Source organism: Anopheles gambiae, chromosome 2 (assembly GCF_943734735.2).
Source record: "Anopheles gambiae chromosome 2, idAnoGambNW_F1_1, whole genome shotgun sequence".
Lineage (NCBI taxonomy): Eukaryota > Metazoa > Arthropoda > Insecta > Diptera > Culicidae > Anopheles > Anopheles gambiae.
This window is the reverse complement of record NC_064601.1, coordinates 115,380,046-115,396,582: the sequence shown is the minus strand read 5'-3', so window position 1 is coordinate 115,396,582 and position 16,537 is coordinate 115,380,046. Positions and strand designations below refer to the sequence as shown.

Genomic DNA, 16,537 nt, shown 5'->3' with positions numbered 1-16,537 from the left:
TACCGGAGTCTGGCACACTCCGGAACCGCCCCCAAACCACCTGTCACCATCACCCCAAAATAAAAAGGCCAAGGTCAAATGCACCGGCACCACCAACAAACCGGCAACAAGTGAGCTCTGCCGGCCAAGACGCCGAGGCACCCGAGGAAATTGGGACACAAGAGCAAACCGGGAGCCTGCCGACGGCGGTCCTGGAGCGGATACGCGTGGCAGAAACGCGTTTTGTGGGGCCACACGCCGGTCCACGTGGCCAGTCAGTCGGTCGGTCGGTCGGTTCTCGGCCCAGCACGCACCCATCCTCCGTGTCGCGCGCGCACACGTTTCGCTCGCGTGTCATCTTCAGCATCTTTCCTCTCTCTCTCTTTCGCCTGCTTCGCTTTCACTCTCACCGTTTATGCTGCCTAGAAGCATAACTAGATGAAGCGGGCTGTGTTCATCCGTGCCCTCGGACGGTTTGGTGGTGGGAGAACCCGGAATGAACCCTGCCCCGTAGGATCTAGTTCCCCCTCCAGCGCACGTTTCATCGACACGAATGAACACAACCCGCCCGCCCGCCCGCGGTTGTTCGGTATGCTCTGGCTTCGTTAGGCACTTCCCCCACAGCGCAGAGCATAAAATGCAACATAACACCGACCCTCGCTCGCTCGCTCCCTCTGGTCCTTCTCTTCGTGCTCGGTCCTTCGTGCAGCGCGCGCGTCCCTCCTCGGGAAGACGAAAGGGTCGCGTGGCGTTCGTGCGTACGACGGCCGTTCGTCCAACCCCGTACGTGGCGCAGGGGTTGCATTCAAGGGTGCCGGCCGGTGTCGCACACGCTCGCCGGCAACGGAACAGAGGAGAGCGAACGAGAGAGAGAACGAGCGGGAACGACAGAGGACACACAGCACAGCAGACGAGAGTTGGGATCTGGTGTGCGGCATCATGCATTGCATGCGCTCGGCGTACGCTCATTAAATCAGTCGGACGCCGCTTACGCACATGACAAGTCACGTGTAAGTCGTCGTCGCCCCGGAAGAGTGCCAGTGTGGGCCACGAGAACGCCGCACGCTGCCAACCGGTGTCTGTGTGCGTGTGCCGCCAAGTGTTTTGTGGTGTTGTGTTGTGCCAAAATTTGTTGCAAGTGTGTCCAACCACCACCCCCAACATCAATATATCGCTGAGTATTTTGTTTGCCAAGTGATCGGTTAGCGCGAGAGTGAACAAGAATTAATACAAGAATTTAACGGAATTAAAAAGTGGCAAGAACCTAACGCAAGTGAAAGTGATCCCGCGTGGTTGTAGCAGCATCAGTAAGAGGAAGAACAAACACACAACCATGGATCATCATCTTCCACATCATCATCCGCACCATCATCACGGTACGCCCCTTCACTGGGGCTACTCCACTGCGACGACGCCAAGTGCCACCTCTACGCCGACGCACGCCGGCCACAACACGTGGACGCCCCCGTCGTCCAAGGGCCACAAGCGGACGCTTTCCGAAAGTGACTGTGAGGATCTGTACTCGGAGGAATCGTCCAAGGAGCAGTGAGTATTTGAGGATCAAGTGAGGAACGTGTGTCGTTCGTGTGTTGTGCAATTGCCCGGTTCTATGTGTTGTGTTGAATTGTTGCAGTTTTTTATCAACTTCTAAAAATGTTTAGCTGTCTATAAAGCCAAGTTAGACTACATTTGTGTTCTGTTTATAAAACTCCAAAAGTTTTAAAAGGTCCTTATAAAACAGTGAATATTTGATCAATTTATGCGATTTTCTGCAAAATTCCAATGCTAGTGCTACTTCAAGGAAACTCAAATTCTGCTTTCACACACCATCTGGTCATGTTAAAAAGTCACCAAAACGTTATTTAGTTACCCCTGCTTATCACATGAACCTCTACATCAACTCGCGTGGGAACGACTTTGACGCGCTAACAATTTCCGTCGGCTCGTCGTTCCCACACGCAGTGTGGACAAGGACATGCATACACACACCCCTTCAATTCGGCAGTGCAACACCGGAACCGTGTTACCCTTTTGCATTACCGCGATTAACGTGTTTAAAAGGCAAATATTTCTCACACATAACGCGTTTTTTTGTGTTTTCGCTGTCTTTACCAACAGTACCTCACCGGGAGAATCCGATAGCTGTCAACTGATGAGCCGCAAACGGAGACGCGGCGTGATCGAGAAGAAGCGCCGGGATCGCATCAACTCCTCGCTGACCGAGTTGAAGCGGCTCGTCCCAAGCGCCTACGAGAAGCAAGGATCGGCGAAGCTGGAAAAGGCCGAAATTCTGCAACTAACCGTGGACCACCTGAAGGCACTGCATGCACGTGGTAAGTTGAGCAATCCACCCTTTTACGTTTGTTTGTTTTGTCCCATGCCGTCCTGTGGCGTTCGTTGTCTCGCACACGTACTACTCGGTGCAAGAAATTGGAGATCTTTCAATCGAAGCCCGATGGTGTGCGAGAAATATGACTTCCTGTCCACCGAGAGGGACAGTGCAGCAACAAAAGTATCAACTATCCGCATCTTACCTCGCTGAGTTCCCGTTCCGTGTGCGTGTGTCATCTGGTGCGAGAACACAGATCTCTCTGTACTCTGGTCCCTTTTTAGCTGTCCTGGGAAACTAGCTGGTCGCACGTCCCCCGTTCTTCTTCTGCGAACGGTAGAATCCTAAAACCGAAAGAAGAACATAAAATAAATCCCTTGGACCTGTGTTTGTAGCGCAGACACGTATACGGTGTGTGGAAAGGGACGTGCCTATTTAAGCGTCTAATTAACCGTCACCGTCACTTGGGTGCCCGCGAACCACCCGACCGAGAGGGAAAAGGCGTCTTCGAGCAAAAACGGGCAAGGGATCTTTTTTTCGGGTGCGCTCTGCTGTTGTTGCTCTTTCTCTTCCGATATCCGACATCCGGTCGTCATCGTCGGTGGTGTCCTCTGTTCCTTTCTGGTGCCCTTTTTCTACCTTCTTCTTTTCTTCGGGACTTTGAAGAGGAGGGATACATCGCTAGAAGAGAGCGCCTCTATTGTCGTCAAAGGTCCTTGGAAAGGAAACCGAACCGTTCTTTTCGGCCCTTTCCCACGGTTTCAACGGGATTTGCTTTTGTATGTGTGAGAGTGTGTGTGTGTGTATGTGCGTTTCGTGAGGAAACTTGAACCATATACACGACCCTCCTCAGTGTGCTTTGAAGTGGAAAATGACATGGAAAACAACGTCGCTGGAAAGTCACCGATCACGCTCTCCCGACGGACGCAACGAACCGGCAAGTCAAGTAACAGTTGCGTTTGCAAACTTTTGCACCGTTTTGTTTCGCTTTATGATGCCTGAAATGGTGTGGCAGAATTGTAGAATGAGTGTTGGAGGGACTGTTTTCCAAGATCCTTACCTCAGTGCTAAGTGGAACTGAAGAATTTTCGAAACTTTCACTACCGTGCGCTGTCGTTCTGTTATCACTCGTAGCTCTCGCCTTTCTAATCACCACCACCAAAACCACAATTTACCCCTTTTACCCCTGCGGCCAACCTCACTTGACGGGAAACAAAAACGCGCTACGCAACCCCACACACAGCAAAAGGGGTGTCCCGCTCTCTTAACAGGTCTCAATCACACGATAAATATCAATTTATCGGTCACCACACCCCTCCCCACCACGGGGGACCGACCCGAACGCAGTGCGTGGAGAAGCGTGGACGGTGCGAGATTGGCCGAAAAGATTCTGGCCGTCGACTGTGTGTGTCACACCGCCTGCTTGATTGAGCAACCAGCAACCTCAACCGCCTGTGGCATTAGGAACAAAAAAAAAACTAACTAGATTAATGCATCATCACCATTGGTGACGGGCGCGATGATGAGTGGTTGATGGGGTGGGCCCTTTATCTCTCTCACACTCTCTCTCCGTGTTGAGACAATGCAGGCTGCCGAAATACACCCATGGACCAGAACTTTCCCACGCCACACATTACCCAGGCCGCCGCCGGTGCATTAACAGCCAAACACCCCTTTGGAGGAAAGTTCTGCATCGCAGCCTCTCCCCCGGCCGGCGGGTTGTGGTGTTCTCTCACGCAATTCACCCAATACACACAACAAACTAAACCGGAGTGGCCCTCTTCCCCCCCACCATCCCCCTTCTATTGGGTTTGTTTTTTAGGGCTTGTTGTTGATGTGTGTTGTGCTGCGCTCTTAAATATGATCCCGGCAACAGAAACAGCAACCGAAAGGGTTCTGGGGGAAGGCGCGCTACTACACATATTACGAGGCGCTTTGGGTCTAGTTGGCTGGTGGTAGTGAGGGAGAGAAAGAGAGCGATGATTTAATTCCCGCTTCCCCTCTCTTTCTCGCGCACCCGAAAGAGGAAGTCAACCAGGAAGGAACACACACCGGCAGCAGGGAACACACAGGGGTGAGCAGCAGGGAAGGGAAGAGTGTTAAGTGCCGCAGGATGATTACGTCCGAACGATGATGATGGTGATGATTCCCGCGTATGTGTAAGGGTGAGCGAGAGCGGAGGGGGTGGGTGAGAAAACGATCGCGCAGAGGAAGTAAAGCGTTCCCACACACATCAACCCGCGCGCGCGCTCGTACAAGCGCAACGGTCCGGAACACACCATCGCAGTTCCCCTCCCCAAGTGGTTGCGCGCTTGCTGCTTGTTCCCTTCGGTTGCGTACGTGTAGAGGCAGGAGATCCTTACGCGCGCGAGCCTTTTTTAATCGCGCAACGGCGAAGGGATAAGCGTGAGAGCGTACGGTTCGCCGGGGTTACACGCCGCGTTTAGAAGTTGGTTTGTGTGTAGGGACAATGGGGTTGCGCGCATATTTGACTTATTAATGCCAAGGCAAGGACCTTGTCCACCAGAGCAGAGAGGAGGGGCGCGAGTGTGTGGGATGGTTGTTACAAAAGGAGATTAATTTATACGCCACAAACACACACGCACACACACACACACACACACAAGCATATTTGCAACATCAAAATTGAACACCGTAATTAATTTTCTTTTTTTCTTCCATTTCTTCTCTTCCTTGCAGGACTGGACGATGCGAGCTACGATCCGCAACGGTTCGCCATGGACTACCATATCATTGGCTTTCGGGAGTGTGTGGCGGAAGTCGCCCGTTACCTCGTCACGATCGAGGGCATGGATGTGCAGGATCCGCTCCGGCTGCGCCTCATGTCCCATCTGCAGTGTTTCGCGACACAGCGGGAACTGTCGACGAAAGCGAATGCGGCTGCCGCCACCAGCCCGGCCTGGTCGCACAGCAGCAGCACCGCCTACCCCGTCGCGGCAGCAGCCGCCGCCGCTGCCGTAGCCTACCCGAGCACGCACCATGGCACCAGCGGCTACTACCCTCACCCGCATCACCAGAACTACGGACCGCCGCAAAGTGCAACCGCACCGTACATTCCACAGGTGGCCACCATTCCCCCACCCCTCGACCATCTGCACCAGCAGCAGCAGCAGCAACAGCAACAGCAGCAGCAGCAGCAACATCATCAACAGCTGAGTGGACATCCTTCCGGTGCTTCCTCGGCGGCAACCGCTGCCATCTACGCCACAAGTGCTCCGCTGCACGAGTTGTACAACAGCCAGCATGATTCCGCCAACGCTGGCCAGCAGCAACAGCAGCAGACGGAGCAGCAGCAGCAGCAACAGTCTGCAGTTGGCACGAACGGTGCACCGACGTACACGGATCTGTCCAACAACAACCCGAACCGGGGTTTGTCCGCGTACGGCAATCCGCAGTACCCGGTGAGCACCTCGACGCACGGATACAGTGCGTCGACCAGCTCGTCGTACAACACGGCAGCGAAGCCGTACCGTCCGTGGGGTGCCGAGATGGCCTGCTGAAGAGAGCAAGGAGGGAACGAAGTGGGAAGTGAAGCATATGCTAGAGTTGCCAAAAAGAGTGTGTGTGTGTGAGGAGGAAAAAAGAATCTTTCCCATACCGGGGAATCGAACCCGGGCCTTCTGGGTGAAAGCCAGATATCCTAGCCACTAGACCATATGGGAGGCTTGCGAGAGAGCTATTCCGCTACGTACTGATTCTACCGCTCTACTTTGCGTATGCGATGCAGTGCGCCTGACTCTGCCAAAGACAATTGCCATTCACCACGCAAGATTTCATACAAAGTAGCACAAACCATTTCGCTGGCAAAAGATTATTTGATTTAGAACACTCAGGAACGATGTAAGAGTAAGAGCTTACGCACAGAGTCATATTTAAGGAAGCTGGTCCGCTCTGGAAGAGATGGAAGGGAAACACACATATGTTCTAAGCTTTAACTACACTAAACCATAAAAGGTGTCCTTAAGAACCGCTCTTTTTTGTACATACACAGGTGTGATTGATTGTGAGTGAGTGAGAGATGTTAGGAAATAAGAATCATAAGTAAGAAAGAAAGAGAGAGAGAGAGAGAGAGAGAGAGAGAGAGAGAGAGAGAGAGAGAGAGAGAGAGAGAGAGAGAGAAAGAGAAGTGCGCTAGCAACATAGATAGAAGATTATTTATTAGCAAGCGGTAAAACGTTCCCGGACCACCGAGTACAGCATCCCAAAGGGTTGAAGAAGCGGGAGACGCGTTTCTTCCAGGGTCTCTGAAGACACGCTGCCAGAGTACGTTTGTTTACGTATTTAGCCTATTAAGCGAAACCAAATCGAGTCAATTAGGTCATAAGAAACTTTTTTTCACTTATCAGTAGGATTAGGATAGTTCGATGAACGTACTGTACCAATACCAAGAAGAGAGAGAGAGATACACCAAATGAAGAAACGCAAGATTGTGATTTGTGCAACAACATTTCATGCCGCTAAATCGACCAAAAAAAGGATTCAATTGGACCTGAAAAAGAGCATTTTACATATTTTTATATGCGTATATATGAAACTGGGAAAGTTTACAACCGAGCCAAACCTTTACTGAAGAACCGTTTGATGAAAGCAAAAATGAAAATAATTGTTTTTTTTTTCTTGTTTATTATGATGACATTTCTATGAGGATGATGGTGAAAGGAATTCTGCAACGGATGATGCAACTTTTGAGTCTAAAATTATTATTTTGTTTGCCTTCTTTTACTTCAGCCTTGATTATTTTATGTTGATATTCATTTCTCCTACTCATTCTACAAGAAACGCCTTCACATTTATCTCATATTTTCAAATTCTGCTAATTATTTTATTACCACGTTTCCGGCGTTAAATTCAAATCGAATGTACCACCGCGCCACGTGGATAGCCGTACGGCGCGTGGAAGAACTCAACCAGACCCTATAGCCATGTTGTCACTTTTGACAAAAACGTCAAAGCCCGCCCGAAAGCGATGCGTGTGCTGTGTGTATGTACGCGAACGTGTGCGCTAGTATATGTGTGTGTGTGTCCCCGCGCGTGTGTGTGTGTTCGTCGCATTGGTTGCTGTCGTGTGATTTGCTGCCCTTTTTTCGGTGCCCCTATTATCGTATTTAGCAATTTCACCATCCGACGGGAAGTTCCAGTGCCAAGGCCAAATAGTCAACAACGCTCCCGGCCCTCCAAGTGACTGCGCGGCACCAGCTGCAGCGATCCTTTCCCGGTGTGCTGCCGCCCTCTCTCACCACACACACCACCCGCGGAAAGAGGCGCTCCGTCACGCAGGGCTTTTTCTTTTGTCCGTCGCGCTGCTGTTTATCGCCATCGTCATCCGGAGTGTACACTGCAGTGTCAAAGTGGATCATTCCATCGGTGCGTCGGTTGCTGAAGTGCCCCCGGGTGGCCACGGTACAAGCGCTGCCGGTCGCCATCGTCGTCGTCGTCGTCGTGGTCAAACCGAGCGCGAGGCTCCGCAGCCGCAGGGAGTGGTGGTGGTGCTCGGGTCAGCTGCAGGTCGCAAACGTCGACCGCTTGGGGGCGACAGGTGACAGCTGAAGGTTGTACGCGAGATATCGGTAGCCCGGGGGGTGCTGCGGACCGGCCGGCAAGTTGGATAGAGGAAGGGGACAACGATGTCCGATTCGTTCTTTGGGTTTGATGCGTCCCTGCCCGGCGAGGACGACGATGGCGGTGGCGGAGGCGGCGGCAGGTCCGGCGGCGGTGGTCGACGCGTGCTGGGCGGAGGAAGCGGTGGCCGGGGATCCGATTCGGAGGAGGAGTACGACGCCCTTAACGATGAAACGTTCGGTCAGGCCCGCCAGGACGATTGGGAAGATTTGCACGAGAATCTGGTGCGAATGGACCAGCGGGAAGGGGGCGACGGTGATTCCGGGGCCGACTCCGATCTCGACATCAACTTCTCCTCGGTCGGAATTGACAACTTCGAGCTGGACAACGATACGGAACCGGAAGCTCGACTGCAGCTCGACCCGAGCGTGTGGACGATGCCCAGCAAACCGGAGACCCCGCGACACAGTGTGCCCTCCGTACCGGCCCCGATGCCCCCGGCGATCGTCAGTGCACCGACCCCGCTTCCTGCCACAGGTAAGTGTTGCTGTCGTTGCTTGTTCTTGGTGGCTTGAATTCAACCTTCCACTCTTCCACAGATCGGTTCGGTGCACCGATGGGACGGTTTCCGACGATGCCCAATGCAGGGCTGCGCATCTGCTCGCTGGAGGAAATTGAGCAGAACATGATCAAGCAGCAGCAGGAACAGATGCGCCGAGGAATGACCCCGCTACCTCGTCCTCCGCCGGGCTTTCTGCCCCCCTCCAATCCAACCCAGGGTGGTATGCAGCCGCCCCATCCTCCCGGCTCGATGCCGCCTCCCTCGCCAATGATCCATCGTCCGCTGCCGATTCCGATCGGGTTTCCTTCGCCGGCGCTGATGGGAGGAGCTCCCGGAGGTCAGCCGTCCGCTCCCGGCGGCCCGATGGGCGGTCCTCTGTTTCCGCCCACCAACATGCCGCCACCGAACGGACAGCCGGGCGGGCCTCCATTTCCCTTTCCGATGAACTTCCAGGGTCCGCCCGGATCCGGGGGAATGCCTCCCAACAACAACAACAGCAACAACGGCAACAACAACAACAATAATGGTGGGATGAATAATAATGCCAGCTTCAGCCAGCGGCTCGTGGAGGAGATACAGCAAAACCATCCGATGCTGCCCCACTACCGGCCGCCGGGTCCGCTACCGATGGGCGTACCACCTCCACCGGGCGGTCCGGGCCAGATGCCCCCGATGCCACCGCACGGCGGCAACTTTAAGCACCCGTTCATGCCGCACCATCATCCAGGATTTCCGCCCAACTGGAACGGGCCACCGCAGATGCACCACGGCAATATGCACCATCACGGTGGTCATCATCATCCGGGCTTCCCGGGTGGACATCACCACTTTCCTCAGCAGCAGCAGCAACAGCAGGGACAAGGACACCATCATCATCATCATCAACAGCAGCAACAGCAGCAGCAACACCATCACCAGCATCAGCAGGGTGGCGGTCATCGTTTGCACAATGGAAAGCAGAACCGGAACTACGAGTACGATGAGTACGCGAACATGATGACGGAGCGGGCGAAACACTGGCTGCTCGGCATTCAGCTCTCCCAGCTGAACAAGGACACGGCCTACTACAACGATTACTACTTCTGCGTAATCCGCGACCGGAAGGAGCGCGAGCGAGGCGCGGAGCGGGAAAGCAAAGCGCACAAGGACAACACGTTCTACCATCCGTTCAGCCAGCAGCAGAACCAGCAGCAGCAGCCGCAGCAGCACTGGAACGGGTTCGGGCGGGAGCGCCGCAATTCGGAGAACTCCACCTCCACGAAGGACGGCATCAAGGAGATACAGCCCCGCCGCTACAAGCTGGTGCAGTTCGAGAATTCGCTCGGAAAGCTGCAGTGTGGCAGCGTGATTGCACCGCGCAAGATCATCGACCAGGATGTGGTGGTGGATCGTTCCGTCCCCGAGGGCGGCAGTGGCCCCGGCGGACCGGGCAGCGGTACCGGAGGGAGTGGCGGTGCTCCCGGCAGCTCCGACTCGGTGCACAATCAGCGCCGCTCGCGACAGATCCTGCTGCACGTGGAGAACCTTTACCGGCTGCTGCTGCGCCTGGAGGACATGTCGAACCAGCTGGCGATCGAGGCCAAGCAGCAGATGCGAGAAAAGCGCGACAAGGAGCGCCTGCTGGCACAGGAAAAGCTGGCCAGCGGCGGTACGGATGAGCAGAACAATGTGAGCAGCGGCGGCGCGGGTCAGATGGCGGCCGTACCGGCATCGACGATGTCCGAGGTGGAACAGGATACGGTGGAGAATCTGATCGAGCGCATACTGCCGTGCGTGAACGCGGAGGGCGTGCTGCGGCTGCTGTCCGTGCGCAAGGGCAAACTGCTGCTAACGCGCATCCAGAAGGCGCTCGGCGAACATACGGCCCGCTGGACGATCTGGTGCACGGTGCTGTCCACGCTGGTTGCCCTGCCGAAGCGCGATCGGGAGGATGCGGAAGATCAGCTCAGTCCGCTGTTTGCTGAGTTTGAGCTGCACGTGAAGTATGCACAGGCCGGCGAGTTGATGCCGCTGTTCGAGACGCTGCTCAACACCGACCAGTTGCTCAGCTTGGTGCCCCGGTGCAAGTTCCTGCTGCTGACGATGCTCACTCTGATCGCGCATATGGAACACTTGACCACGATCGATGGGTTCGATGGGCTGGCGGCAGTGAGCAACGGCGATGAGGCGACCGACAGCACTAGCAACGATGGTGAGGAAAGCGGCGGTGGTGGCGATGGTGGCACTGTCTCCCGCCGACTCATCTGGTCGCGCTGGATGAGTCTGCTGCGCGAGCTGGCACGTGTGCTGGACAGTGCTGCAGCCGTTGCGGTCGGCAGCAAGCCCCAGAAGGTACTGCTCAAGCTGGATTCGTCCTGTGGCAAGGTGAAACAACTGCGCGCACACCTACAGCGCCATCCGGAGCTGGAGCTGGAGCGCAAGCTTCGGGCCATCGTATCGATCATCGACATTGGCGGTCCCTCGTCCCTGGCAACGACGGCGGAAGGATCGGCGTCCGGCGAGGAAGTAAGCAAAAAGTAAGCATTCGTTTTCGAGGGAGTTTTCGTTACATTCATTGTACGGAACGATTGGCATTGGCGATCAAAAGCAACGGAAGGGAACCCAAAATGCGATGACGACGGAGATGATGATGATGATGAGGGTGAGGGTGACGAAAGTGTGACTGAAAAGGGAGAACAGTTTATAAGGGCGATGAGTCCCTTTTCTAGCGATTATATGAAAATTTCGTTTACGACCGCCGCGCACGTAGCTTTAGTGGAAGGAAGGAGTTTATTTCGTTTTATTATTTTCTTATTTGCCCCATTAACTTTATACTTACGCTAATAGTTGCTCTTTTATATTTTGTGCTGTTTTTTTTTTTAATTATTTCCTTTTATTCCCAATTATGAACGTGCCGAGGTTTGACAGGCTCTGGAAGAAGGGCGCTTGTCCTGTTCTCCATGTACGTAAAACATGGCAATTCCCTCTTTCCGCGTGTAGAAATTCTGTGTAAAATGTATCCAACATGTAACTGTATAAACAAAATCCTCAAACTCTAATGACCGCTCGCCCACGGGCGTGTAAGGACAGGGAAAACGTAGGGACAGAAGAAAATAGAAGCAAACGAATTGTTAATAGTACGCGCACCACCACCACCACCACACACAAACATTATGGCTTAGTTGCGTAAAGCAAAACACTCAATGGCAAGTGTTGGCGGATTAAGAATGTAAGACAAAGCGTACTGTTTGAAATTGTCCTTCGTTTAACACAATTTGCTTAGTTTGTTTTTGGGTTAGGCTTAAACACATTCTGTATGATCATTACTTTTAATTTAAGCCGACCGGCGGCTGCCCCGTTGCGTCGGGCTGGCTTCGGGCAAACGATTGTGTGTGGGGGACCGTACACATACGACGGGGGGAGACACGACACACACGTGTGCCACACGCATGGCGCTGTGTACGACGCCCCTTTCGTAATGTAAACGCGCTTCCACACACTACACATTCTAGCGAAGAAGTGCGCGCAACGAGAGACGAACAATAAGCGCGCGTAAGGTGGTTTTAGTGGCGTTGTAATCGAATGAAAATAATAAAGTAATATTAATGTAGCGATTGTTAAATCCATACGCGAACGGAGCGTGTGTGTATGATGTGCGTTAACGCCGAAAGAATAATCAAATCATCTAGTGTGGTAAGCGACAAGAGATAGTGAGGATAGGGGACGTCCGTTCGCTGTTGAATGAGAGGGACTCTAGCTTAAAATGCGGCGAAATGTACAATTAGTAGGGATAGATAAGGCAAGGCAATGCGATAGAAGGGAATAGGCTGTTGTCCATAGAGTGACAAGCTAAAAAAATGTAGGAGCAGAGAAGAAAAAAGATTTTCAGCATCCTTCGAACCGGATTTGAACCAGTGACCTATGGATTACTATGGAGAGACGCTTCTACAGTCCACCGCTCTACCAACTGAGCTATCGAAGGCGATGAGAGAGGAGCGCTAAAACACCTATTACAATCCTGCTCACTCACTCATGCTGTTCTCTTTTTTGTTCTGTTCTGAACAGTTCTAGAACATTTGACTTGACTAATTGGAAAGCTTTCCATCAAAAATTGAAATGTCCAAAGCAATCAAATAATCCAATTGATGTAGACATATTGAATCTAGATGAAATGATGTTCTGTGTATCTCTTTTGTACGTTTCGTTGCAGTAATTTACACATTTTTTTGCCTTACTTTTACTCACTAATTCTTTTTTTGCTTCTGGTCTACAATAAAACATTACAGGAAAATCTTAAAAGACGACGGCTCTCGTGGAGTAAAAACATAGGAATCTCACTCTTCAAGAGAAGAAAAAAGTTTCTTCGTTCCTTCGAACCGGATTTGAACCAGTGACCTATGGATTACTCTACCGACCTTTCGCTTCTACAGTCCACCGCTCTACCAACTGAGCTATCGAAGGATGTGTCAGAGAGGGCGCTACACGCCATATGTAAACAACAGCCTAGCAGGTATGAATATATTTCGTTAAATGGGTAATTCTCGTGATTTTTGTTTAAAGCAAATCTATCTCAAACATGCAATCGAAAGTGTTTTCACCAAAAAAGTATCCACATGCTTGGTAATCATTTCTTCGAAGCGCTGCATACCAGAGAATTTATAAAGCTGTAACAAAACTAACTTTCAAATTGGCTTAAACGAACACAGAGCCTTGTGTATTAATGCAGGCTCCAACATTCTTCAACAAGCACGTGCTAGCCGAATTGCTGCGAAATGCTATTTATTATTTCATCGATTCGTAGAAACCGCAAGATTTGTGATGTTATGTTTTCACCATGACCACCACCACCACCAGTTGAATGGCGCGTCGTGTACGTGTACCCACAATGGTGACATTTATTTCCCGCGACACGCTTCACCATAGCGGGCCATATCAGAAGAGTGTATATAGAGTAGCCTGAGTAGCCTAATTTTAGCACAAACGAATCCGCCACCCCCGGCCCCGAGCCGAAACGCCAACGGTCGGCGGCAACAACCTGTTGCAAGAATCAGCCTCCCCCGCATGGTGGGCAAATCATCTTTGGCCGATGGTTCTGCTGCTGTGTTGTGATATTCCACGGCCACCAAGTTCCTCCATCGGCAGTTGGAATAATGTCGTCGTATTCTGGAAAGTTCGCAATAGAAGCCTACCTACATGTTTGTGTAGAGTCGTGCCACAACCCCAGATGCTCCACCCAGAATATGGGTGTCCATAGGAGGGGCAGAGGGCGCAAGCAAGTTATAAACCCCACTTGACAATTTTTCAATGCCTTGCACACCACACAGCATTGGACCACTTGACTTTCTTGAACAACAGTCATTTTGCAATCTTTTGGAAAGGGAGAGAGGCTTTTCTGCAAATAGGGAAAGCGTAGAGTCCCTAGTCCCTCTCTTACACTTACGTTATCATCTTACCATCGATTAGTGCACAAACCACCAAACCATTTACCCCCTCCTCGCCTGGCACTGGCGAAACGCCACCTCCCCAAACACTTCCTTCCAGAGCAGCCAAGTGCAACGTTTGAAAGGTCCTTTTGGCCTGTGTTCTCGAACCACAGTAACCGCCGAGTTTGTTAAGTCGTGGAAAACAGCCGTTGTTCCGACGGACTTGACATCAAGTATTATCTGTTGGTGATGGTGGCGGTGGTGGTCGGACGGTTGTTTGCGAATGTCTTCTCTGAGCTCCTATTTATTTTACAGTGTCTCAGAAAGCAGCCGCCATCACACCACACCGCCTTTGAGTCATCGTGGTCCGTCTCACACGAAGTTCATTATGCATCCCACGGAGTGGTACTTACAAAACACACGCACAAACTATGTACGTATATGTGCACACAATACAAAGATGTTTGCAATGGGTTGTATGTCCTTGGAGTGTCATAACCAAGCGCCGCCAGCCGGGGGCAAACAACACACAACGGATCGGTCAGCTGCTGGACGGCATTGGGGGGACATTGAGCAAAATCCCTATTTCCACCGGGCCGCGCGGGAAACGGGGAAGGATGTAAACGACGGCATTTGAATCCGGAATTCTCTACCCCAGGCACCGGGCACAAGACCACGGGAGAGGAGCACGTTTACTGCTGCCGCTGCTGCTGAATGCGCTTGAATGCAAATAGCCTCCGATTTTCGCGAACTTCCTTCGCGTTTGCTGTGTTATGTGGCGTCGTCGTCAAGCCTTTTGTCCTCGATCGCTGTTGGAAGAAGGCACAAAACTGTGCTATGCCGGCAGGATGCCATTGAGTGGAGGAGTAGTGGGTTTATTGTGGCAGCCGTGAGCGAGGGGCAATTTATTTGCAAATCGTTGGCAGCCCTACTACCCCCGCAACACAAATCGCAACGCTCAGCAACGGGGCGGCGCACCACGTGGTCTCTCTGTGCGTGTGCTCGTTCGTGGAGTCGTGGAAGTTGCTTTCAATTAACCACGTGCCTGATATGGGGTTGGATCAATTATAGTTCATTCTTTTGCTGGTGGTTTCTTAAAATTCGGAAAAACGCTCCTTTTAGCGTCACCTTCTTCACCGAAAAGCCAGTGGAGAGAGTGTCTGAAACCTGAAGGACCGGCCTTTTGTTGCCTGTAAAGTGTGATTTTAGTGATTTTATTTACGATTTTTTCCCCTTACAACACGCGGGAGATTGAAACGAAAGGGAAACAGTTGTTTGCTCGAAGGGTCGATAGAAAGGTTAATTGTGTGTTCGAACGTGTCATCATTTTCCCATTGTGTCCCAAAACCAACTGTGCTTCCCTGTAATGATATCTCTGGTGGTTGTGGCACAAAACAACGATTTTTTGGTGTAATAATCATCAAACGGCCACATGGCTTCTACGCGAATCTACATAAATTATCCGCCAGACAAACACACATTCCATGCTGCATGCAAAAAAGGACCGCCACAAACGGTCTGTTGATCGTTAAATTCGATTTCTAACTACCAACAACAACCTTTACATTGGCTTATCGCGAGTGTGTGTTTGTTTGTACGCGGTGTTTGTTTCCCTTCCCAAAGGGACGGACATTTTTTTTTCTTCTTCTTCATACAGTCATTTTGTGCGTGAAAAGTGTCGATTTTCGATACATTTTTCCCCTGCATTCCCTGCTTTTGTCCCGTTTCTCTGCCCTACGCAATGATCGTTTTGCATGTGCGCTTCTTGTACACGCGTCACACACACGCACACACGCAAGCGAGGGAACGGTGATAACGGCGCACCGGGAATAACGGCGGGCTCTTTTTGTGCCCATTTGTCAACTCATAGCCGGTAGTTGTAACATTATCCTCCCCTTTGGAGGGTGAACTCAAACAACAGCAGCAGCAACAACAACAACATTAGGCCTTCCGCATTGCGAGTGGCTTTTGATTGCCGTTTTATTGACCTCGCCCGGCAGCTCAGATTGCGGATGGAGTTTGGGGTGGTGTGGTGCGCTGGGATGTGCATATTTATTTTGCCCTTAATCGAATGGTGCGCACTTTTTTCTGTTACGCGATACAAAGTTTTGCGCCACCAAATTGACATTATTTCGTTGGAAAAACCCCACCCCGGGTACGGTGAACTCAAAGTTGTCGCTATAGCACCCGCGGGTGGTGGTTGCTACAACACCTCTCCTCCCTGTACCCAAAAAGCATCGAAGCAATCCTTGGGCGAGTCGACGTTTTTTGTCGCCACCACCGACCGGTTTGTCGCCTTCCGGCAGCAGGGTAAAGAAGAAGAAACCACGTGTCCCAAAAGAACAATTCAAAGGTCCTAAAAGCGGAAGCGCATTACTACTGCCCTCTACTACTGCCCCGCAAAGCAATGAACTTCCATCAGACATTTCGGTGTGTAACCCCATTATCATCGACCAAACAACACAACACACCCCCTCACTCCGTCCAGCCCGACACCAAAGATGAGCCGAACTTTGGTTGGAACGGTTGGTTGGTAGTAGTAACCATTGGCTTTAAGGGAGCACGAAGCAGTGTGGGCATGTGACGCAGAAGGTACGTTTTACAGGGTTTCGGTATTATATAAAAGGGAATAGTTCAAACACTTGGGGGAATGTTGCAAATCGGTAGAAGAATGGTATAAGCATG

General features: G+C 51.8%; 2 protein-coding genes and 3 non-coding genes across 5 annotated transcripts; 2 read left to right on the top strand and 3 right to left on the bottom strand.

Annotated features, from left to right (window-relative positions):
• Positions 1–640: 640 nt before the first annotated feature.
• On the top strand, positions 641–6,444 carry LOC3290372 (hairy/enhancer-of-split related with YRPW motif protein). The gene is made up of 3 exons (XM_564803.4): positions 641–1,524; positions 2,098–2,312; positions 5,009–6,444. The coding sequence occupies exons 1-3, from the start codon at positions 1,313–1,315 to the stop codon at positions 5,827–5,829; spliced, it is 1,248 nt and encodes a 415-aa protein (XP_564803.4). The 5' UTR covers positions 641–1,312; the 3' UTR covers positions 5,830–6,444.
• Positions 5,919–5,991, bottom strand: Trnae-uuc (transfer RNA glutamic acid (anticodon UUC)). The gene has a single exon. It is a non-coding gene; the product is annotated as a tRNA-Glu (tRNA).
• An 849-nt stretch (positions 6,445–7,293) lies between the features above and the next one.
• LOC5666937 (protein PAT1 homolog 1) lies at positions 7,294–12,063 on the top strand. Its single transcript, XM_061641227.1, has 2 exons — positions 7,294–8,425; positions 8,488–12,063. Exons 1-2 carry the CDS (start codon positions 7,954–7,956, stop codon positions 10,968–10,970), a joined length of 2,955 nt encoding a protein of 984 aa, XP_061497211.1. The 5' UTR covers positions 7,294–7,953; the 3' UTR covers positions 10,971–12,063.
• A 257-nt stretch (positions 12,064–12,320) lies between these two features.
• Positions 12,321–12,411, bottom strand: Trnay-gua (transfer RNA tyrosine (anticodon GUA)). Its single transcript is given in 2 exon segments — positions 12,321–12,356; positions 12,375–12,411. It is a non-coding gene; the product is annotated as a tRNA-Tyr (tRNA).
• A 385-nt stretch (positions 12,412–12,796) lies between these two features.
• Trnay-gua (transfer RNA tyrosine (anticodon GUA)) lies at positions 12,797–12,890 on the bottom strand. Its single transcript has 2 exons — positions 12,854–12,890; positions 12,797–12,832 (listed from the first exon to the last, which is right to left on the bottom strand). It is a non-coding gene; the product is annotated as a tRNA-Tyr (tRNA).
• Between the last annotated feature and the right edge of the window lie 3,647 nt (positions 12,891–16,537).